This window comes from Terrapene carolina, unplaced genomic scaffold, assembly GCF_002925995.2.
Source record: "Terrapene carolina triunguis isolate 2854851 unplaced genomic scaffold, T_m_triunguis-2.0 Scaffold62, whole genome shotgun sequence".
NCBI classification, from domain to species: domain Eukaryota; kingdom Metazoa; phylum Chordata; order Testudines; family Emydidae; genus Terrapene; species Terrapene triunguis.
The window spans coordinates 9,694,483-9,720,193 of NW_020664413.1; the positions used below are offsets into that span (position 1 = coordinate 9,694,483).

Here is a 25,711-nt window from a genome sequence, read left to right on the forward strand (position 1 = left end):
GAGTACCCTGAAGCCTATTTCTGTAGCCTTGAACAAAATGCAGGGAAATAGCTGTTTTATTGCTGACGCTGTTGAAATGTGGAAGGAACTGAGTGAGATCTTAAAAAGAGAAATATTCAATGACAGAGTTAAATTACAAGCATTAAAAAAAGAATGGGACAAGCACTAGCTTCAATTGCAAATATTCTCGGTACGAGGGTCAAACCTTAGCTGCTGAAGAAAAGGAGTTGGCTATGACATGGACATCCAGCAATCGTCCCTCCATAATGCCAACTATAATAAACTTCAGAGCTGAGGGTGAACCATTCAAGAAATATATGTTTGCTGATGATGTTTTAAAGAAAGTCACACCAGTGAACTGGTGGAAGTCACTTAAGTACTTGGATTCAGAGACTGTTGAAGTGATAATCTCACTTTTAACAGCAGTAGCATCTTCTGCCAGTGTAGAAAGAATATTTTCTTCCTTTAGACTAATTCATTCCAAATTGAGAAATCGTTCGGGACCTGAAAAAGCAAGAAAGCTTGTTTTTCTTTTCCAGATTATGAACAAACAGGAAAGTGAAGGTGAAGACAACTGAGTTAGTTGCAGAAGCCAATATTTTAAGTTTCTCATATTGACCTGGCTGACATAGTCGATTTAATTTTTTTTTTTTAATATTTCATTTGACTATATTTTAAACAGTTTTAACAAACCTGATTTTAAAAAACTTGAATGTTTAAACTAAATTAAAAATTCATATGCTTGTTTTGTTAAAATATTATTTTTGCTGTTGAAAAAAATCCAGAATACATAACGTTGTTGTTGTAGTTAAATAAAACAATTTAAATGTCTGTCTGGTGATGTTCTCCTCCTAATACAGCATGGGAAGAAAATCCTCCAAATATTAATGATTAACCTGTTGAATTGGAGATAGTTCACCTCCCAATGACTTCATAAATACACCTCTACCTCGATATAACGCTGTCCTCAGGAGCCAAAAAATCTTACCGTGTTATAGGTGAAACCGCGTTATATCGAACTTGCTTTGATCCGCCAGAGTGCGCAGCCCCGCCCCCCCGGAGCGCTGCTTTACCGCGTTATATCCGAATTCGTGTTATATCGAGTCGCGTTATATTGAGGTAGCGGTGTATCTGCTTCCATTACCTTTGGTAAATGAAATAACCAATCATTCATTTTCTGATATAGCTGTAAAACTAATTTGAAAAGAATGTACCTTTATGTAGAAATCCATGATTAAAACAAGTATTCCTGCCTAGTGATTTAAATCAAATCCATTCTGCTTACAAACAAACCTCACACATTTTCTGTAGGCTGAGTTCAATTAACATACCACAGGCTCCTGGCATTCCTCCAATCCACCCCCACCAGCTCCCTTTGTGCCACCTTCTCATTCCCCTCTATTTCAAGGACTCCCTATACCCCCTCACCTCTCCTTCATCCAAGGGGCTGTGTGCCCCCTCATCCCACTTCCACCACATACAAGTGGCTCTGTTTATGTTTGCATTTCCCCCCTCCCCCCATGTCAGGGTCTCCCCATTCTCCATCTTTACCTCCTTCTCAACCCACCATTATTATTATTTTTCTGTCTGGGAGATAAATCATTCAGGGTTAATATTTATTGGGAGGATGGGCAGAAATGAGATAAAGGGTGTTATGTTGGAAGGTGTTAATGAGTGCCATCAACGTTTTCATATATAACATGCAGCGTCGTTGTAGCTGTGTTGGTCCAAGGATATCTTTTATTGGACCAACTTCTGTAGGTGAAAGAGACAAGCTTTTGAGCTTACACAGAGCTCTTCTTCAGCTCACCTCCCACCCTGCAGGTTCCTCGAGCCAGCTCCAGCCCAAGCCCGAAGGTCTATACCTCAATTAAACAGGCCCTTAGCCTGAGCCCCGCAAGCCTGAGTCAGCTGGCGCAGGCCAGCAGTGGGTTTTTAATTGCAATGTAGACATACCCTAAAAGGCTTCCAGATGTCAAAGGGAAAAAGATAGACAAGGATATAGTTGAACTATTAGTGGAAACACTGCTTGTGAAAGAAGAAGTATGCCATTGTGTTGACTGAAAATATTTTGGGACATTACACTAACAGTGTCTTACACAGGGAGCTGAAAAATTTTATTGTGGACGAATAAGTTTATGGGACTTATGGAATAACATGAACTAAAGAGACTGAAAGCTCAAACACATTAGAATATTCAAAATTAATACAGATTCACTAAGGCAAACAACCACACAATTTGCAAATTCTAAAATTTCAAATAAAAACTTGATGGTAACAAATGAAATCATTGAAATCCTGATATTCCTGAAAGAGTGAGTAAAAGAACTTGAAAAAGGATAATGCAATGATTTCTGAAGGCACACAGAATAAGACAGTTCTTACCATACACAAGTCAAATATTTGCAAGTAATTCAGTACATAACTTGGCATTTGAGCATTCTGCTAGTAGCAACCACTCTGCTGAAAATATGCCAGTTTATCTCATAAGATGCGATCATAGAATCATAGAATATCAGGGTTGGAAGGGACCTCAGGAGGTCATCTAGTCCAAGCCCCTGCTCAAAGCAGGACCAATTCCCAACTAAATCATCCCAGCCAGGGCTTTGTCAAGCCTGACCTTAAAAACCTCTAAGGAAGGAGATTCCACCACCTCCCTAGGTAACCCATTCCAGTGCTTCACCACCCTCCTAGTGAAAAAGTTTTTCCTAACATCCAACCTAAACTTCCCCCACTGCAACTTGAGACCATTACTCCTTGTTCTGTCATCAGGTACCACTGAGAACAGTCTAGATCTATCCTCTTTGGAACCCCCTTTCAGGTAGTTGAAAGCAGCTATCGAATCCCCCCTCATTCTTCTCTTCTGCAGACTAAACAATCCCAGTTCCCTCACCCTCCCCTCATAACTCATGTGCTCCAGCCCCCTAATCATTTTTGTTGCCCTTCGCTGGACTCGTTCCAATTTTTCCACATCCTTCTTGTAGTGTGGGGCCCAAAACTGGACACAGTACTCCAGATGAGGCCTCACCAATAGAGGAGAACGATCACGTCCCTCGATCTGCTGGCAATGCCCCTACTTATGCAGCCCAAAATGCCGTTAGCCTTCTTGGCAACAAGGGCACACTGTTGACTCATATCCAGCTTCTCGTCCACTGTAACCCCTAGGTCCTTTTCTGCAGAACTGCTTCCTAGCCATTCGGTCCCTAGTCTGTAACTGTGCATGGGATTCTTCCATCCTAAGTGCAGGACTCTGCACTTGTCCTTGTTGAACCTCATCAGATTTCTTTTGACCCAATCCTCTAATTTGTCTACATCATGGGATGTACTTTCCACTGTGTGAACTTTCAGAATCCATATGATGGTCTCAGCCGGATTTAATGAATGATGAACTGAAATTAATTGTAGCAAAACAGACAAGCCCACCACTGATTCTTTAAGAGTGATGTAAGGTGCACCAACAAAACCCTACTGAAGACAGCTAAGAACGTAGCAAGGGAATTTGATTTGACCAACAGGAATAGTTGCTAAACACACAGACAAAACTCAGGGACTGGAAGGAAAGCAGAGTGTGCGGCTCAGTGGAACTGGAAGCCAGTTTACAATAATCAACTTCATAGCATGGCTGAACTCTAAAGCAGGCAAGCTCCATAAGACAGAAGAACCTCAGGGAGAAAGGCAGCGTGACATCTTACCACTCAAGTCTAAAATTTTTCCAAGGAAGTGTTTCATGTAATTCCCAGATTGCCATAAACTATTAAACTGAACTTTCAGCTCAAATTCAATGACTATTATTTGACAACATATAGTTCTGTGAAAGGAGTTCCAGGGCAAAATGCAATACGAGTCCAGAAAGTACAATTAGATGCTATCAGCAAAAAGGCTGCAGTGGATGCAGAGTACTGGGAGGTGTCCCTTAAGAACAATGAAGAGAAACTGGGATAAATCAGGACATGCTGGAGACCATCCAAGAGACATTTTGAGAAGAACTGTGAATACTGCTATCAGCAGCCATTTATAGATCGGTCTGGTTTGAGAAGCCTGGGGGAACAAGCACAAATAGTATAGTGCTGATATTTTGTATTAGACACCTAAGCAAAATGGTTTAATTTATAAATCAACATTTATTGCTTTGAGATTATTTAAAGCCCAGCCTTTGTAAGAGATTGTAGAAAAGCGGAGTGAAAGAATTATAAATCCTTATTAATACTTCTGAAAGAAAATCCTGTTTCACTTGAAGTTTTCCAACTAACAAGGACCATTTTTAAAATGAGTGCAGATTATTTTGGAGAGACAGTAACTGAGTATTTGATCACCTCGGGGTAACAGCAGAAAGTTATGTTAATCTGGGAGAGTTATTAATGTTACTAGTTTATAACTGCAATCACCTTTCCTGAAATGATCAGCATTGGTTAAATATAATCCAGTGATTTATGATAACAGGCTGTTAAATCCCAGTTTGGGATAGGTAATGTACAAAGTGTCATAAGCCTGTGAAAAATACTTCCCATTCGCTTTACAGAAGAATGGCACTTGAAAATAATTCTGTTGAATAGTAACTATATGTTTAAAAGAACTGAACACTAATATACTGTTAAGAAATAATGTATCTATTCATGGTAACAGGTATCAGACATTGTAATTTTTACTAAAATAAAGAAAAGCTTGTTTTCTGAAGAAGAATATTCCTCAACTCAGAACAGAAAGTCAAAGTCGGCTATCTTGATCAAGTGGCTGGTGACAATCCAAATATTAACAGCCTCCTGATAACTATTTTCTAGTAACTTTTTTAAGTGCACGGACTTTGTCTTCATGTGCACATGTCCAATACCTACTATACTGCAGGATCTTATCAGAATACAAATAATTGTATAAAATTACCAGATACTCAAATTAAGGACCAGTTTTATAACCTGTAAGCAACTACTGTACTTGTACTAAATTAAGCTAAAAGTAGCATTTGTAATTATTTCATTCAGGAAGACTTTGTATAGTTACCACTATTATTTAAGAAAAAATGTTGTCAAACCCTCACGGGAACAAAAAAATTCAGATTGCTTAAGTGTACCGGCCCTTTTAAAGCAATCTAGTGGTTTCTTCTAATGAAGTATTTTTTTGTCCAAAGTAGTAGTATTCCCACAAATGGGTAGGGAAGGATCTATTCTTTTAAAAACATTTTCTTTTATAATTTCACTAATTTAAAAAAGATCTAGCTTTTCACTTCTTGAAGACGCTATGCATGGTTTACTAATTGCCTTTCATAGAAACACACAATTTTTTGGAGCAACAATTATTCAGAAAGCCAAAAACCATTGCATCAAACAGTATTAGACTGCCCTCTGCTGCTAGATATATCAGTGTTTGAATTCAACTTTCCAATAGCAATATTTGGTTATACTGAAATACATTTTAAAATCAGAAAATTAACAGACTTGATGCTAGCATCAGGAAATACTTCAAATTTGGGGGGGATGCTTAGATGGTGTCTGGTGTTTTCAGATTTGTAGCTTTATGGATTTGGAATCATAAGGACATTTTATTGATTGATCCTGTCTTTGAATGCTTGTTGAATAAGAACTAAACAAACAGTTGTATTTCAAATTACAAGAGGAACTTTCTGAATGCAGAATTTCCCACTTCTTTATGAAAAGTAATTTAGTTTTAAAAATAAACATCTGGATTTGGTAGAGCAGCGTAAGTGGGCTTCTTCACACTGTGGCCTTGATTCTGCAAAGATTTACAGAGATATTAACTACACACACTGAGCAGTTCCCTGGAAATAGTCATAGTGCATGAAGTTAAGCAGGTGCTTAAGTACAGTATTTGCAGAATCAGTGCCTGTATGAATAAACACATAAGAATGCTTAAGTAGCAACATTTCAGCACAAAAAAATCAATCAATTGCAAAGATGCCCTTCTTGCCATCATGTGAGGTGGGGTTTGTAGGTCCATGCACTTCTAGACACACTGAAGCTTTCACCTAGCACTTATGCATTGAAATCCAGACTACTGATATGGAGTTTACAGTTTCTATTAGGCAAGTTATTGTCTGTGTATAGGCAAGTTATTGTCTGTTGTGACGGACTCAGACCAGAAGGCTATAAAAGAGTAGTGGAAGGCAAATATATCAACCTCAGGATGAGCAGGTCCCTGGGTAGCCAAACAAAGGCTACTCCAGACCAATCAAGTCACCTGACACCAATTAAACCAGTTAAGGTCATTAGGCTAATGCAGGCACCTGACCCCAATTAACCGGCAAAGGCTGTTAGGCTAATGGAGACAGTTGGAACTAATCAAGGTCATACTGCTCATACAATACTCATACTGCTTAAAAGCTCTCCTTCCAGTTCCCTCAAGGAAGCCCAGGTAAAAGGGGCTGGAGGAGAGGAAGCTTTGCTGAAGCCTGAGGTAAGGGTGAAGCTGGGAAAAGGGAATCATGGGAAAGTGGCCCAGGTAATCAAAGCAACATCAGTGGTGAAGGGGAAGCTGCCAACAGCTGCTACCATTAGGGTCCCTAGGCTGGAACCTGGAGTAGAGGGTGGGCCCAGGTTTCCCCCTTCCACCCCATGCTCTACAGAGATCCCCTTGAGAGGGGAAGCAGACTTAGGTCCAGGCAGGAGGCTGAACTGCACCTACTGAGCTCTAAGGAGCAACAGAGACTATGGGTATTCCACCTTCCCACCTCCCATACTGTGATGAAAGTAGCTCAATAAGCGGTGACCTTTGCCGCTATACTGAGAAAAGGAGGTCACATTGAGGACCTTAGCAAGCTTGTGAGGTCACTGAATCCGCCTGGAAGCGCGGGACCCACCAATACAGCCTTGAAACTTTGTCACACTGTGTACAGAACAGACCATATGCTAGGGCCCGAACTTGCAACCCTTGTTCACCTAAGTAATCCTTACTCACCCAACTAGTCCCACTGAAGAAAGCAAGATTATTATTGGTAAGATCTGGAATAAATAGTGACTTTGTCTTGCCCAATTCTAAAATACATCTCCACATTCAATGACCAAAAAAACTAAGTTAATGAAGAGTTACGGTTGCTTGGTCGTGTCGTCCCCTTGCAGAACAGTGAGTTGAGCAAAACTCAAACTTCTGAAAACTAGGAAATGCAAAATTAACACTACCCTCTTTCAGCAATGCCCTAGTATGCCCCACTAACACACATACCTTTGCTTTGCCAACCACAGTTACTGAAATGTCTAAGCTCTTCATGTCCTTTTACAACCCACTCACTCTCACCCACAGGATTCCACTTAACACTATTAAAGGACAAAAAGGGGGAAAGGAAGGTTGCTCCCATCACCTTCGTCTGCTCCCCTGAAGCTTGCAGTAGACAATGGGACTTTTTTGGATACACTCCAAGTGCAAGGGGTGTGTTAGGTGTGCCTACACTAAATGGTGGAGGCAGTAGTTGGACCCATGTGGTAAAGGTGTGTTTGTGATACATGGGTGGATTACTTTGAGGTGACAGAGCTATGATTATATGAGGGAATCTATGTTTTGCATCCTGCAGTGCGTTAGCACAGGTAAGAGCTGCATGTATACATTCAGGATACAATATGCATGGGGGGTTTATTAGAAAAAAGTATTGTCAGTAGTGAGCTGGGAATAGAACAGTCTAAGCATTTATCATCTGCATGCACTAAAGGTAAAGTGAGTGTAGTCAGTGTCAGGTGTAGCTGTACTGAATGGTGAAAGCAGTATTTAGCTCTGAGGTGTTTGAGAGATCTGTGGATTACTTTGAGGTGTGACAGACCTGAGACTGATACGAGGAGATTGCTGTTTTGCACCCTCTGATGCATGTGATGAAAGGGAAGAAGTGCATTTGTCTCTTCAGGATGCAGTAGGCATCATTTCCATGCTGACTGTGTACGTTACGTCAGTAGCAGGGCATAGGGCTTTTATTACAAAGGATATTGTCAGCAGTGAAGTGGAGCATAAGCAGTTTTTAATGCTTTAATGATGGTTAAGTGTATTCTGTGAGTAATGGTACGTCTACACTTGAGCTAGGAAGTGTGATTCCCAGCTCACTCAGCTGCATCCTTGCTAGCTCTCCTCAAGCTACCTTTATGAGTACAAACCCACCTCGACCCTCTTGGTACATCCTTGGACACTATCCCAAGCCACCATCCATGCTACCCTCCCTCCCTCCACCTATGTATAAAATGTATTTTTGCACCTCCGAGCTCAAATGTAGACATACCCTCAGGGAAAGGCAGTTGTAAAAGACTATAGTAGTTCATAAATTGCACATGTGTGGTTAGGTGTGAGTCTATACCAGAATCTTGACCCTCCTGATTCTTATAGTGTCAAGGGCCAGTGTATGTGCATATTGAAGTATGTTGTGATAATTGGCTGGTTGCAGAGCTGCAGTGTTCCCAGCATGTCCACAAGTGGTGGATCATAGAACAACAACCTACAGTGAATGTTAGCTGTGAAATAAGCAGAGGTAGCTCTGACAAATAAGCAGTCACGGACCAAGCAGCAGCAGCACCACCAGAATGTGGTGGAGACAGCAGATGGCAATGTTGTCCTTTTTGGAAAGCCACACGTGCCCTCCAATGGTTCTGTGACATGGCGAATTCAGGCCATCATTATGATAAACCTGTCTAGCCCTCAATCTTTTGGGAGTAAGACCTTTAATGGCAGATCAGGCAGAGGTCGACACTAGTATCCTCAATGGCTGTAAAGCTGAATATAGGCTGCAGTGAAGCAGTATATCTCCAGTTGTCTTGGTCTCCTTGCCATTGGATTAAGATCTTGTCCCGACAAGAATCTGTGGGGAAACTGGTGTGCAACGGTTCCTTCACATTAAAAGAATCCATGCAGACATCTTTCATGGAACCACCGCCTACCAGCACATACCTCAGTCCTTCAGAGACCAGCTAATGGCAATCGGAGCAAGATTGTGATGTCTGGGAGCTCCTAGTCATAAATTGGCATGGAAGCTGCAGTTACAAGATGGTCGTTAAGAACTCAGATGAGGCAGGAGTGTGTTTTCGGCAACTGTAACTGAGCAATCCTTTTTAGGATTTGCTCTGCTCACCCCACATGGGGAAGGGAATAGAAAAGGTGCCCCAAATATAGCTTGCATCACACCTCCAGTCTGCATTGCCACATCCAGAGGAATCTTGTAGTGGTTGAAATCAGCAAAGCCATTTCATCTAATTTGGGACCTGGAATGTCAGGACTCTCATGGACCAACCTAATACTCATTGTCCAGAGCATCTTACTGCAATTGTGGCCCAAGACATTATGCGATATGTCATCAATATCGCTGCTCTGAGCAAGACTCAACGAGCAGGAGAGGGGGAGCTTAAGGAACAAGGAGGTTAATGTACCTTCTTTTGGAAAGGAAAACTTGAAGAAGAATGTTGAACTTACAGCTGGATTTGACATCCAAACTGAACTTGTCAACCAACTTAACAAGCTCTCTATTGGAATCAATGAATGCCTTATGACTCTTTGATTGAAACTTGCAGTGAACCAATAGGGTACTGTTATTAGTGCGTATGCCCCAACACTTGATGCCAATGATGATGCCAAAGAAGAATTCTACACCAGCCTTGATCAAGTCTTCTTTGGTGTACCAGTGACAGATTGGTTCATCCTTCTTGGCAACTTTAATGCTAGAGTCGGATGGGACTTGACTAGGAAGGTGTAGGAAAGATCACTTCAAACGGCATCCTCCTCCTTATCAAATGTGCAGAACGTGAACTTGTTATCACTAACACCTTGTTTTGCCAGTGAAACAAATGCAGGACATCATCACAACATCCACAATCCAAGCACTGGCATTTGATTGCCTAGGTCATTGTCCAGGCCTGAGACTGCAAAGACATCTGCATTACTGAAGCCATGACTGGAAGCAACGACTGCTGGACTGATCATCACCTCATCTGCTCGATCATGACCAGAAGACTAGCCCTAAACGACAGCTTCAATGGAAACAATGCAGACAGAAAATCCGTATAAAGGCACTCAAAGATCCAAGAAAGCGTGACCTCTTCTGCCAACGCCTCAGCAAAAAGCTGACAAATCTAAAAGAGACAACCGAATGCGTCAGCAGGGTTTCCCCCAAATCCAGCATCCTCAGTGCCTGCGAAGAGACACTAGAGTTCTCTGACAGAAAACATCAGGACTGATTTGATGATAATGATCGGAAGATACAACACTTGACCGATCACAAACGACTTTTGTGTCTGGCAGAACATCAACTCTGTGCAAAAGAAACCAGCTCACCAACAAGCAAAGGCACAGGACTGAAAGAATTCGTGACATAAAGAACAGAAACCCAAGATATGCATAGCTTCCTTAATGCCATTAAAACCATTTATGGCCTATGCATTTGGAGGCCAACCTCCTGAGATCTAAGGATGGAAGGGAGTTGATCAAAGAAACTGAAGCCATCAATGCACACTGGAAGGAACACTTCGAAGATTTCCTCAATAGTGACTCTGCAGTTGATGAGTTTCTTCACCTTCATCCCACAATATCTGATCAGAGGTGAACTCGCAATACCTCCAACCCTGGAAGAAGTGCGCAGAGCTATTAAGCAGATGAAGACAAAAAGGCATCTGGAGTTGATGGAATCACTTCAGAAATTTAAAACAAGGGGGAAAGGAACTCACCTTATAGCTACACACTTTTGTTCTCAAAATATGGAACCATGAGAAAATCCCAGATGAATTTAGAAATGCTATGACTGTGACAATTTTCAAGAAAGGAGATAAATCTGACCATGGAAATTATAGAGGAATCTCTCTGGTAGCAACTGTAGGAAAGGTCCTCACAAGACTTCTCCTGAATCATCATCTTCCACTTGCCAAAGACATTCTTTCTGAATCTCAGTGTGAGTTTAGACCACCTAGAGGCATTATTGACATGATCTTCACTGCTCGCCAGCTGCAGGAAAAATGTAGAGAACACCACCAACCACTATACTTGGCGTTCATCAACCAGACAAAGGCCTTTGACTCCACTAATAGGGAAGCATTGTGGAAAATCCTTCTGAAGTATGGATGCTCACCAAAATTTGTCACCACTCTTCATCTCCTTCACAATGACATGCAAGCGGTGATCCTCTGTAATGGACCTACTATGGCTCCTTTAGGGTTAAGGCAGGCATCAGGCATTCCTTGCTGCAATGCTCTATATTTGATCACTGATAAGATCCTAGTCAGAGTGCAGATAATCTACCGAAAGGATGGCAACCTGGTTCAGCATTGGCTGCTTCCTATCCAGAATCAAAACATCGCCGACTTCAGTTGTCGAGCTTCAGTACGCTAATGATGCCATAATGTGTGTTCACCCGGAAACAGATCTTCAGGCGATTATAAACATCTTTGCTGAAGCATATCAGAAAACAGGACTGACACTTAACATCCAGAAAACAAAGGTCCTCCATCAGCAAGCTCCTGGAGCATAATTCCCAGCCCCAGAAATATAGATCTATGATAACTTTCTAGTGAATGTTGTGCACTTCCCATATCTTGGAGGCCAGGCCATCTCTCAGACAGCAGACGTTGATGAAGAAATCCAGTAGTGACTCAAATGTGCAAGCCAAGCTATGGTCATCTGAGAAAGAGGCTGTCTGAAGATTGCAACATCAGAACCAAAACCAAACTCATGGTCTATAAAGCTGTTGTGATCCCACCCTACTGAGTGGGACTGAAACATGGACAACATACAGGAGACATCTTAAGGTGCTGAAGTATCATCAATGCTGTATGCATAAGATTCTCTGAATCAAATGGGACAATAGACACACTAATATCAACGTCCTCTCGTAAGCCAATATTATGAGCATGGAGACTGATTATTTATCATCAATTTTGCTGGGCATGCCACGTTGTCTGGATGCCTGATTCTAGACTGCCAAAACAAATCTTCTACTCTCAATTCAGCCAAGGCAAATTCACTAGAGAAGGGCAGAAAGAATGCTACAGGGATGTCCTCAAGGCTAATATGAGAAAATGCAATATTGACATCAACTCATGGGAACGTATAACTAAGGCTAAGTTTTTGTCATGGGTATTTTTTATTTAAAATAATGGACAGAGCATGTGAAATAAACAAGAAAATCATGAAAATGTAGATATAGTAATGCAATTTTCATCAGGGTGGATAAAAATCAATTTAAAAAAAATCAAAATTTGGATTTTTTTATTGAAATCTTTCTTTGATAAAATGCTTTTTGAGGAAAAAACCTATGTAAAGAGTTTTAATTAAGATATATTATAGCTCAAATATCTCCTCATGGAATAGGGATTATTAATTCTATAGTATGAGACAATATTCATGTAATGTTTAAGAAAAAAGTTTTGTAAATGAGTTCCAGTAGTTCATGGATTAGGGACCCAATCTTATGGGGTTCCACAGGCTGCTGTATAGATTACTTAGGTTAAACTTTCTATCTACCCAATGGGACTCAGTGCTCAGTCTAGAAGATACCATCAGAGAGGCTTAGTTTTGCAGTTCTCAAACTGTTGCTGTCTCCCACCCCCAGAGGTAAATAGCAAAACAGCAAAAATGTTTTTAAATACATAAATAAAATATAGAGGTGAGAAATAACAGACCTCAACTCTATTGTCCCTCTGCAAATTTGTGTACAGAGAGTCAATCCCTTACTCTCTCAAAGTGCAAAGTTTCAAAAAGTTCAATGAATAGAAGATTGTTGGGGGTGGAATAGATCTGGACAAGGAGAAGAAGTCTGGAGATAAATGTGAGAAGCGAGGGACATATGCTTATTTTGTTAAATTATATGTTTGCTGTTGAAGAAAAACATCCAGAATACTTAACGTTGTTGTTTTAGTTAAATAAAACAATTTAAATGTCTGTTTGGTGATGTTCTCCTCCTAATACAGCATGGCAAGAAAATCCTCCAAATATTAATGATTAACCTGTTGAATTGGAGATAGTTTACCTCCCAATGACTTCATAAATATCTGCTTCAATTACCTTTAAAATGAAATAACCAATCATTCGCTTTCTGATATAGCTGTAAAACTAATCTGAAAAGTTTTCAAAATAAATCACTGTTTAAAAATGTAGAGTGTGTACCTTCTAAAAACCTACATCTATCTGAGTTATGAAGAATATGTATTAAGGTTATAACAACCAACAAGAATGCACTTTTATGTAGAAAACCATTATTAAATCGAATCTTCCTGACTAGTGATTTAAATCAATTTGATTAAATCAAATCCACCCTGCACTACATCAATACAGAACTTTTAAACTGCCTATTTAAATCTTATATAATGTTAACTATTGACCAGATTAACGGTTAGAGTGTAAAATGGTCATTTTTTAACAGAGCTTTCAACTATTCTGAAATAGCATATTGTACATCGCCAGGTTGTCATCTTTGATTGAGCGTCTGTCATGTCGCAAGATATTTTTGTAAGACTAAAATTATCTCTCACAGTCCACACTGTTATCAGGCACCAATAAACACCTCAGAGTAATTATGGCCAGACTTGGAAAGTGATCTTTTAAGTCGCACCAACATTCCAGAATGTCAAGACCCTTCATTTCAGAAACTGCACTGCTGCAGTTACAAAACTTGGCTTTTGCCATCTCATTGTCTTCAAACATGGGAATAGACTCAAATACATTTAGTGATGCAAGGTCAAGAAGTTTGGCCTGATTGGGATCAAACACTTGGCAGGCTTTAAGAAAACTGGCAGTGGGCTGACAAAACCGTTTAGAACCAGTCATGAACCAGTCCAAAACATTGATTCAGCAGTTCTTTCAAGTCACTCTGACATGTCTTTCAAATTTTTTTTGGCAAGTATGCTCTTCGGAGATGATCCGAAGTAGGTATAACACCAATGTTTTTCAGGGAGCTTTTCATAGCAGGATTGTCTAGGACATGCAGTGGAATGTTAGTGGTACAGAAAGCCTCTGTAAGTCGGTAAACTTCTGTCCTACGATGCAGCTGTTCTTTGGTCTTTACAGTAAATAGCTCACTCACTGTTCTTTGTAGTTTAGCTTTCTCGCTCAGGCCTGCTTCAAGCTCTTGTGCCTTATGTTTATGCAAAGCACTTTCTATATGTTTGTCACAGCTTCCTTTTCATGTGTAATCTACAGGAACATTACACGCCATACTAAACATCAACCCGCCACTTTCATGAAATGTTCCCTTTGGGTATTGACTACTTCTCTACTTAGTAGTGGTTTTTGCCACTTTGCTCTTCAGTGTACTTGGCGTCGCCATTTTTTTCCCCTCTCAGTCAGCTAAATCTTATGCACGTGCTCCTCACGCTTCAAGATTTTTTTTTTTTTTTTTTTTGTAATTAAACAGTGGCTAAGCAACAACCAGGGCCTAGAATGGCCTGGGCCCAGTGCAGAAACTAAGGCATGGGCCCAACTCTACCTCCTGCCGCCAGGGGCTGACTGCCCAAGCCCCACTTACCAGAGCTAACAGCCCAAGGGCCTGACTGTCTTCACTCCGCTGGTGGGAGGCTGACAATTGGCTGGGGCTGAATGCCTGAGCTCCTCCTGCAGGGGGCTGATTTCTCTCCGTGCCTGATTTCTCTCAGGATCCCAGGAACTGCTGCTGAGGCTCCTGCCTGTGGGCTGTCCACCAGCCTGTTGCTGGGCAGACTCCTGCAGGGTGGGCTGTCCACAGGTTGGTTGCTGGGTAGGCTTCTGCAGGAGGTGGGGAGGAAGGGGAGAGAGACTGCTGTCCACAGCCAGTTGCTGGGCAGGCTCCTGTGGGGGAGAGGGGACTGAATACTCCTGCCCCAGGGACCCTGCTCTAGTGGCTGCCACGGAGCCCTCTCCCCAGCAGCTGATGGGGGGGGCGGGGGGCAGCGCATGCTCCTGCCATGGAGCCCTCTCCTCACCAGCTGATTGGTGGGCTCCTGCCCTCCAACCAGCTGATCGGCGGCGAGGCTCCTGCAGCAGCGCAGACTACTGGCCAGCTGCTTTTAGGGCCCTGGGGACCCTTCCTCGGGGGACTGCTGCACCCCTGGGCTGACAGCTGCTCTAGCCCTGCCATGGTGGAAAAAGTCACAGCGGTCCCGGGAAGTCATGGAATTTGTGACTTCCATGACCAATAGGTAGCCTTACGTATAACCAGGACCAACAACAATGGAGGAACTGCTTGAGGCAGGGAACTCAGCACTTCGAGAATCAAATGCGACTACATGTAACGGAAAAACGGAAGTGACAAAGAGCGTGCTATGGCCCAAACCAATACTCCAGGTTCAACCACCCTGCTGGGAAACATGTCTGCAACGTGGCAGAGTCTGCAACTCCAGAATAGGCCTTAGCAGCCATCAGTGGACCCACAGATAATTTGAAATGGACAATCCATGAAAGACACTCATCTTTAACTGACGGATTCCCAATGTTAATTGGGCATACAAATTTACCCAAACTGTACACTCAACTGTTGAAAAATGGGTACAAGGTTCATGAATTGTCACAATGATCTGTCATCTAAAACTGGTTAAGAAAAGATGTGAGGAGACAAATACTGAATTAATTTAAACACAAAGGGTTTACTAATACCACTCAAGGACTATTTTAAGATTATGACTAGTAAACAAGAGGAGTAAAATACTGGAAATCAAAGAAACAAAATTGGAGTGCCAGAAATTAGGCCTAATTGGTGGATGGACTATTTTGCTCATCATTCCCTTTTTTGGGGGGGGTCCTTAAATAGAGACTTTGGGGGAGAAGACGAGGAGAACTTTTTACCATAACTGCAGCTGTGGCAGAATGATTGTTGCCATGACACTAGACCTAGAAACTCTAGTGGGGATGTTTGACCATCACAACGGGGACTCCAACCTGATACATGTGAGATCCTGCACTGACTTTCCTTCCCTTGTGTGCTTCTTTCTGGATCCCCAGATTTTTCTCCTGTCCCCTCTCCCTCTCCGCTTGCCACTGGCACCAGCATGGTGAATGACATGACCCATTCAGATCTGCCCAGACTGAGAGACCCCCTGAAGGAGAGGGACCCGACCAGACTAACCAGATGGATGTCCTTGATCAGGGAAATGAGCCAGCATCCAGAACAACAGTTGTCATGGCCAACATGCCAGCTTGAAAGCATCCATCTGTGACTAACCAGCCACCCTGTATCCTGAGAACATCAAAAAAGCCATATTTCCCCGCTCTTTACTATCCTATCTTTTCTCTCTCTCACGTATGTCTATTTTATTTAAGGCATGAATGCGATTATCATTCTGAATTGAATAGAACTAACCATTTCTACCCCACCAAGATGGGCTGTTTGGCTGAATAAGAGGGTTTAAACTATCTTAATCACAGTCTCTAGAAAGGCCTCTGAATATTTATGCAAAATAAATTTAATCAATTTCAGTTAATACTCTTTACTTCATTTTGATTCTTTTTCTTGTGTGTGTTTCAATCAATTTTTTCTAACCTCTGGTCTCAGTTGTATAGTATGTTTGCCATGGTATTAAGCAGGCTGAGGTCTCTATATATCAAACCCCAGATTTCATTTAACTCTTTGTTGAAGAGTCTAATGTTGAACAGTGAATAGATTATGCCCATTTAATTAATATAATAGGCATTGCTTGAAGAGGGTAGAGAAAAGATTGTGTGGGCAACTTTTTTTTTCTTTTTGTCCTTTAATAGTGTTTGATAGAATCCTGTGGGTGAGAGTGAATGGGTTGTAAAAGGAAGTGAAGAGCTTGTACATTTCAGCAACTGTGGGGATAGAATAGTAAAGATGTGTGTACTAGAGCACTGCTGAAGGAGAGCAGAATTAAGGTTGCATGGGCAACTTTAACTCTGCAGTTGCTGCTTTTCAGAAGTTTGAGTTTTGCTCAACTCAGCATTCTGCAAGGCAAAGACGTACCATCAAACAACCTTAACTCTACATTTAATGCAGCTTTTTGCCAATGAATTTCCTAGGTTTTGTAAACAGGAAAATATATGTTGGTGTTAGGAGTGAGTAGTCAATTAGGCAGTTGTACATATGTCCTGCAATTAGCATAGTGAGCCAACCTCTTTGCCCCCAACACATACCCACACACATCCCAGCTGTGTCCACAACCCTTGCTTCAGCACACCTCCCAAGCCACACCCACGATCCATTCAGTGAGTTTGGGGACTCCAACCTGCAACCTAGCCCCTTCCCACTACTGTACCCAAGCTTCAACACCACAAACAGGGAACGTGTCCTTCTGAAGTCTTCTCTCTCCGGTATATAAAGGTTTCTATTGCTGTAAGCTTCCCCCTGTCGAAACACACATAACCAGACTCCATGTAGTGCCTGGAGCACAGGACAACTACATTACAACAGTACAGTATTCCTGGTCATGTTTCACAATGGTTGATGGGCCAAGTTTGGGGCAGGACTGGTGACAGAAGATACAGGCAGGGTTTCTGTTCCAAAATACTGATAGTTTTATGTTTGAGAGAAAGATTCTCTGACCCCTGTCCAATAGATGTACCCCATCTCTGAGAAACATTGAAGCCTCAGAGCTTGTAATGTTTATGCCATACAGTACACTTTTCTGGTCAGCAGTGAACTCTCCACTTTCCCAAACAATGTTCTTCAAACATGTATTAATAGGTTTCATGCAGTGTTGAGGGGTGCAGTGGCAGTGCTGTAGGCTATAGGTGGGTTGGAGTTCAGGTGGTTGGGTTCCACTGGCAGAACTGGGGAGTGCGGGGGGGTCAGGGTTCACTAGCATAGATGGGATGCAGGGGGTTGGGGTGCACTGGCAGAGCGGGAAGTGCAGGGAATGGGGTGTAGTGTCAGATGTGGGGTGCAAGGGGGTTAGAGTCTAGGAAGGCTGGGATGCACTGGCAGAGCAGGGAGTGCCATGCCTCCTTCAGCTGAGTCCCCAAACTTTCTCACATCCTCTACCATCCATCCCCATTACCCTACTCCCCTTGCTGCAACCTCAAACTCTTCATCCTCTCTTTCGCCTCATTCCTCCCCCGCAAATACCTCTCCCCTCCCACTAAGCATTCACATGTCTAATCTGCCCCCAAATACTTTGATTATATTCTCGCCAAAATGAAATGCCACCCGTTACTCATAAATTGCAGCAACCTCCAGCCATTCAGTCCAAGACTCCTTTTGCCTTAGGCTGGGTCTACCCTAGAAATTTACATTGGTACAGCTACGCCTCTCATGGGGGTGAAAAATCCACACCTCTGAGAGGTGCAGCTATACTGACCTAACCCCCGGTGTAGATAACACTAGGCCAATGGAAGAATTCTTCCATTGATCTAGCTACCATCTCTCAGGGAGGTGCAGCAGCGTCATTGTAGAGTATTAAGTGTAGATATACCCTTGGATGGAGGCTTGGGAATAATTTATTATTAGATATGTTAATTGAAGTGTTTGTTCATAGCCATTAAGCCAATGTGATTCATTCAGTCATCAGTACCTCTCACTTTAACAGTACAAAGAGCAGAAGGAACCAGGTTTTGGACCACTAATGTTACCCCGCGCTCCTACGTGGCACATCGAATTTCAAAGCAATCTGAGGAATTGTTAGGATTTTGCAACACTTATGAGAGTTGAATTTAAAGCATATAAAATGGCAAGAATGAAAACACTCTAGCAGTTTTTCTGTATGGGTGAATGCATAGTGTAAAAAAAAAAAAAGTAGATTTTCCTAAATACTGTTTTTAAGTTGGGTCCCCCAAAGATTTAGTGGGTGCCATATACTACCTTGGGTAAAACTTGACAGATTGACACAATTTTGACCCACATCACATCAATAGTTTGAGCTCTAGCTCTGGGCAAAAAAAGCCCATCTAGAAGCTTTTTTAAATAGGGCTATTTTGGGGGCGGAGGTTATATCTTTGGAACCCTTTGGTCAACTTACTCCAGATTTGGCTCGCTAACCCTATGTGGCATTCTCCTGAGATGCACCAAATTCCAAAGAAATCCAATTAAGCATGTCAGTTTTAGAGGACTTAGAAAGCTCCACCTTTTAAACAGATGTATTGACGCAACCTTTCCCTATAGTGACAGTCCTGCGCCACTATAACAACAGAACATTGGTTCAAATCGGATCTAAAATACATGGAGTTTTATATTCTATTGGAATTAACCAATTACAGCTAAATACCAGAAAATTCCAAAAAACTCTAGATAAATTCTAAAAAGATAGTGTCCTCACTCTGTTTTGGATCATGTACTAGAAGTCAGGGATTACAATTATGCTCACAGTCATCTGATATCTTAGCTTCCTAGATAAAGGAGGGTTTTTTGGGAAAGGAAGAGTGATACAAAGAATCATAAAGATGGGTAAATTAAGGAAATGACTGCAGTGTTCTGTACTGTATTTATAAAGCACTTCAAGATTCATTGTCAATGAAAGGCTATATAAGTGTTAAGTTATTTTTATCTCTTTGTATTATTTACTTTTAGTTTGGCCACATTTTAAAATTATGATTTCTCTAAAGTTCTTTGTCAACTAGAATTAACATTTACCAAATAATAATTTAGTAAGAGACAACAAATTAATTCTACTACATTTATACAGAAGCCAGGGAAGCTATGCAAGAATGAAACTGGGAATTTACTCCATAATATTAGTAACAAACTAAACGATTATTGATTTAAAAAAAATCAAAACAGCATTTTTTCCATGAGAAACAGAAAAATCAATTCCAAACTTACCAAATGCACAATGCAGAATCTAGAACAAAAAGAAAATTCAAATCAATAACAGCGACACTTCGTTCCTACTACTTGCTGCAGTTAAATGTCAACATCTAGTTTTCCAGAAAAATACTGGGCATAAAATTTCAGCTCTGATACTGTCTATCTTTGTAGAGTAGAGCAAGTTCCGTTACTTTATCATCAACCCATCTGTAAAATGGGGATAAAAACCTATCTCACAGAGGCATGAGACTTATTTCATTAATATTTGTAAAGCGCACTGAAAATAAACAGTGCTAATTATTATTAGATGATCATTCAAAATGAAGTGATGTTTAACAATGGCTTGTCTCTTTGTCTCACCTAACGCTCATGTAGTTGTCAGCAACATTAAAACAAAACAAAACAAAAAAAACCAATCTACACCTACCTCAAGCAGAGCTCCAGTTTGGAAGAATTTCAAGGGCTTTTCTATTGAGTAGTAAAGACTATGGTAGCTACCCTTAGTCAGATATGCTCGGACTATACCAACTGCTATAACAAGCCATCTGGAAAAAGAGAAGAAAAGACTGAAGATAAGGTGATATTAAATTGAGCACGTATGCTGAGACTGAGCAAAGCTAAAGTTACCCTCTGACCTAGAAAAATAGTTTCCCATCCTTATCTGATAGGTTTCAGTTAACAGTCATTCAACAATCTTGCACAATGTCAACAGTTGGCCAAAATCCCAAAACCCTGCAAAGACTTCAAAGCTTGAATGTGTACAAACCATCACTTAAGAGTTAAGTCTTATGCACTTTTTTGAATGTCTTACAGTACTGAGCATACAAAAATATCCTTAACACAGTGGTAAAAACAAAAACTATCCCTTAATAACCTACGCTTAATTATAATTTAGTTGAGGGGTGTTTATGCCATTAAAATTAATGTCTTCAAGATTACATAATAGACCCCTTTTGGAGGGTTTAATTACTTGGTAATTATCAAGCAGCCAAACAAATATTTACTGATGTTCAGAGCTCTTACAATACTATAGCTTTATGAAGCCTGCCATATAAATAGGAAATTAAATTTTAAAAGACATTCATTTTAGGGTTGTGATTCAATGTAATCCTCCCCATTCATCATAAGCCTCCCCATTCAATGTACATGACAGCTTGTCAGTCTTCATTTTTAATTTCTTAGTTTTATCAGAAACTGCTACAGGTAAGGAAGTTTCTCTAAGTAAACTGAACCTCAGCAAAAGAAAGGGCCCGCATCATATTAAATAAAAAAAAACCCAAAACAAATGGCGGACGAAAGATGCACATAGTACAATATTACCACATATCTTTCTCAATAATATGGACAAAATAATACAATATTGTTAACAGTCCAAGAAAGACTATTAAGACATGAATCCATAGTTAAGGTTACAACCAGGATTGCATCATAAACCCCAATTTTAATTCACCTAAAACTTGTTAGGAAAATTGCCAAGTTTACTCTAAAGACAAAGGACAACTTTTCTGCAAGATCTGAAATTAGTTAAATTGTTTGTTACAAGTCATTAACTTTCCCTGATTTGAAATTTTGATCAGAGTGTAATGTCTCATTGGGTCCCTCAGACAGACATCTAATAAGCCTGCAGAGATCCTATGTTCTGCAGGACAGCGAGGGACATCGATACTGAGGAACTCAAGTTTCAGGGCAGTGTGAACTCAGCAGAAAGCAAGGATCCTGGGGAGTTCAGTTCCGCAGCGCTGGGAGATGTATGAGAAGCCATGACATTTGTGTATCTCCATGCTGGCCCAACAGCTTTATAAACGACGACGTTAACAGACAAACACAGTGAATTTTAATTTAAGATTGATTGTTGCAGGATGGGAAGAAGAAAGCAGTGTTATAGGCCTGGTCAACATAGCTACATCGCTCAGAGATGTGAAAAATCCAGACTCCTGAGCGACGTAGCTAAGCCAACCTAACCTCCAGTGTAGACAGCACTAGGCTGACAGAAAAATTCTTTCATCATCCTAGCTACTGCCTCTAGAGAGATGGATTACCTACACTAGTGGGAGAACCTCTCCTGTCAGCATAGGTATAGTGTCCACACTGAAGCGCTACAGCTATGCTGCTGTGGTGTGTCAAGTGTAGACAAGCCCTTAGTTGACAGACTGAGGCTAGGTGTGCAGATAAGCATAGAGCTGATATAGCTTTTTGAGTACGTAATATGATTTTACACATGGAAAGGTACTGAAGACATTGCATGAACTGTGATGGTATTTCAATATTTTTTTTCTACTATCCTTGTTTATTTCCAATGTATTAAAGGCTTAAGTTTTTTTTGTCCTTAAATGTTATGTTCTTGTGTACATATATCATTCCAACTTCAATGGTAAACATCAACTTTTTTTTTTAAACTTTATTTTTAATGTTTTAAACACAGGCTTTTCAATACCCAAATAAAAGAACGCTGCAGCCCAAAAATGTATACAGAGTAGCATTTACTGATGCAATTTAAAAAGCTATTTTACTTCCATCACTATTTCTAGAAAATGGGAACAATGCCTTAATAAACTAAGTATTTACTATATGTAAAGAGTTAAGCTATTTAGCTATTCAAAAGACTACCATTTGAAATATGTCAGTATGTTACTGTGATACCAATAAGATTATCCTCTGCAACACACAAGGATTCCCTTTGAAACTAGATTATCAACTTTCTGACATTGTCTTGTTTATACCTGCGAGTGGCTGTTTCTCTCTCTCGTCCTTCAGGTTTGTTGAGAAATTGAGCTAAAGCTCCAGGTTATACGTGGTGGCACAATAACAGATTCCCCTGCAGCAGACACAAACTCCACCCACATCAAGCAACTGGTAAAGTACATGGGGTTCTAAAGTAGCTCCATCCCTTTTCCTGCCTTTCTCTCTTCCCTCTGTTGGATGGCTGATTTTAGAAATACTGTGAGGTACAATGATTTCAATGACAGTCTCTTTTAATTATAAAATGACTATATTTTAAAATGCCTTTAGTGCTGAAAGTAGTAATCCGCCCAAAATTAAAGCTTCTTTTTAAGGATTTAATATTTCTGTCCTCAACTTCCTTTCATCCCACACAGATCTTATACTATGCCTAAGCTTCTCATTTGATTGCTCCTTTTATCTTCCTTTCCCATTCAAAGATAGATGCTATCCTTTGTAAACATGCAAAAGCCTCAAAATTGATGTATTCCAAGCTCTCTGTTTAGCCACTGAACTGGTACAGTATAGGTAGCAACCTTGTAAGCTTCCCCATTATGCCTCAACACCGACTTGAAGGGCCCCCCACCTTAAGGGCTGAGAGAAGTTCAGGATTAATGTCAACGCAATACATTGCCTCCCACGGTCACTAATGTGACACCTAATGCAGGGATAGGTTTTGTTGATCTGGACATCCATTCACTAGGAAATGGATTAAGACAACCAAATCATTTAAGATAGCATAAAAACAGTGAAAGATGGCTGCAACTATTGATCTGTTTTGGATTCCAACCAGACAGCTGAACGGCTCTATGCCCTGTTTTTGATATCTAGTTTTTAAAGAACTTCTGAGGCCTCATGGTGAGCTCTTTTATTTAGAAATGGTTCTGTATAATTTTCTGTGGCCTTTTCCTTCACACGGGGCTTATTTGGTGTGGGAGGAAGGTATGAATAGGGACTTCAGCATGTAAACAGGATCTTTATTCTTTTCAGAGTTTATCTGCTCCTGCTGTTTATTCCTGACCTAAACTCAAATAGAAGATACAGCTGGGGGGAGGGGGAGGGAGCGGGAGCTGGAGGGTTCCCAGAAGCTGCAGTTCCTGGAATGTCCTGAAGGAAAGAGGCCATGTGCAGGAAACTCCATACAAGCCAGGCCAGCATCAGGCTCTCTCCCCCTCTGGATCTCTGGGAGGGAGGGGGTAGAAGTGTCTGGGCTAGAGGGGGCCCTGTAGCTGGACTTGGGGGGGAGGAGAGGGAGGAGGTGTACGGGTTGGGGGGAGCACCCCATGGCTGGGCACTGGAGGGGGCAGAGAAACAGGACCTGGGTTGTCATAGAACAAAGGTCCCCAAACTGGGGGGCACACTGAGGAACATTCGGGGGGGTGGGCAGCTGAAGCCTGGGCCAGCCTCCACAGGAGCCCCAGCTGCCAGCCCCACGCCCAAGTCCCTGGCTGCCAGCCCTGGTCTGAGGCTCCACTCTTAGCCCCGCCCCCTACTGTGGCCCCAGCCTCGGCTCCCTTACTCCTGTCCACATCCCCCCTCCCAGAGCCACATCCCTGTTCCCAGTCCCAAGGCAGGTAGACAGAGGTAAGGGGAACCACTGTCATAGGAATTTCTTTAACTCTTTACTCCTGGGGGGAAAATGTTGTGTTGACAGGTATTTTGAAATAAATTACCAAAATAATTGAAACTGGCATGATTATATTGTGTTATTTTAACAAATAAAATATGCAGAATTTTAAAATATTGTGTGCAGACTTTTTAATTTTTTGGCGCAGAATTCCTCCAGGAGTAGAAGAGCAGCCATGGCACTTTACCAAATAAAAAAGTGATAGTCTCTCTCATGAAGAGCTTAAAATGAAAGTTCCTCCATTATCCCTCATATGCCCACAACACTCTAGCCACATTTAAAAAAATTCTTACTGGCATTCTTTAAAACAACTCAACAGCCATTTTTAGGAAAAACTTTCAGTTACAAAACAAAATTAAAACATTAGCAGGTTCTTCTCTATTGTGTGGGGTTTGTCTGTCTGCCAAAAGAAACCATCAGGTCATATTTGGACTGAAATGAGATATACAAAAAATTATTTAGAAAACCTCAACCTACAGAAATGTTTCTGCAATTCCTTCCTCCCCAACCCCCAACATTGTTTCAGAATCAAATAATGCAGCATTGTGTTGATGTAGGAGAATGTGCAAACAAAATTAGACACTGACTATAAATAAGCCTAAAAGGAACTAATCTATGTTCACTCTCTAAGTCAGGGGTGGCGAACCTACGGCCCGTGGGCTGGATCTGGCCTATTAGTTAATTTCATCCGGCCTGCTGCAGGGGGAATCCCTGAGCCTCTGTGCCCCCCTGGGCGGGTGAGTGGCCTGCGATTTATTTTTTTCTGTCAGTCAACGGCCCCTGGCACAAAAAAGGTTCCCCACCCCTCGTCTATGTTCAGAGAAATACAAAACAAACATGAAAATCAAAAGCAATGAAAATCAAGTTTTGATCAACACTCATTCTGTTCTAATAAAAGATTTTACTAACAGATACGGTAACTTCAAAAACATTTAACTCATATCCCTTTAATATATATGTAATTATAAAGTTTGAAATAACTCCATAAAAAAATTAAAACTATCTACCTTGGGTACTTATATAGCCCCCCTCACCACAGTATCTGAGCACCTCACAATCTTTATGATCGTCATCCTCACAACACCCTCCTGTGAGGTAGGCAAGAACTATTATCCTCATTTTTCAGATGGAGGAAACTGAGGAACAGAGACTTGCCCAAGGTCACACAGGAATTCTATCTGGGGATTTGGTTTTAATTCCAAATTCTAAGCTAGTGCCCTAACCACTGGGACCATGCTTCTTCATCCCATTGCCACAAGCTTCCCCAAAGCAAAAACAGCCCACCTGAAATTTTGCAGGCCACACCTCATGAGAGTGCAGTTTTCTGGAAAGTTGGGCAAAAAAACCAGAAAAGGAGGTTATAACAAGTGATAAAGAATTATATAGCAGCAGGGAACCGTCTGGATCGCATTGTTATTTACTTCCAGATATTCTCCCACTTGTGTGTTTGTTTTTTAAGGTGTAGATTTTTCACAAAGAAAGTAACTGTTGCATTTAAATAAAGTTTGTGTGTATGTAAATGTAACAACTTTGCATTTCTACAAAATTCATCAGAGGATCTCAAAGCACTTTACAAACAAATGAATTAAAGTTCACAGCAGCCCCGTGATTCAGGCAAGTGTTTTTTGCATTTGTAAAATGGGGAGTAACAAGCTCAGAGAGGTTAATTTAGCTAAAGTCATATAGGAACATCACAGCAAGATGGAAAGCAAACCAGAGCTGCTGACTTCCAGCTGTGTATTTTA

At 41.1% G+C, this 25,711-nt stretch overlaps 1 protein-coding gene across 1 annotated transcript in view; it reads right to left on the reverse strand.

Moving 5' to 3' along the window:
- The window catches only part of HACD2 (3-hydroxyacyl-CoA dehydratase 2), a 48,832-nt gene that overhangs the window by 21,211 nt on the left and 1,910 nt on the right, over nt 1-25,711 (reverse strand). Inside the window, exons 2-3 of the mRNA XM_024215859.2 lie at nt 20,049-20,166; nt 19,637-19,655 (exon numbers count right to left, since the gene is read on the reverse strand). Of these exons, the coding sequence (XP_024071627.1) occupies nt 19,637-19,655; nt 20,049-20,166 (137 nt within the window). The remainder of the gene's footprint in view (nt 1-19,636; nt 19,656-20,048; nt 20,167-25,711) is intronic.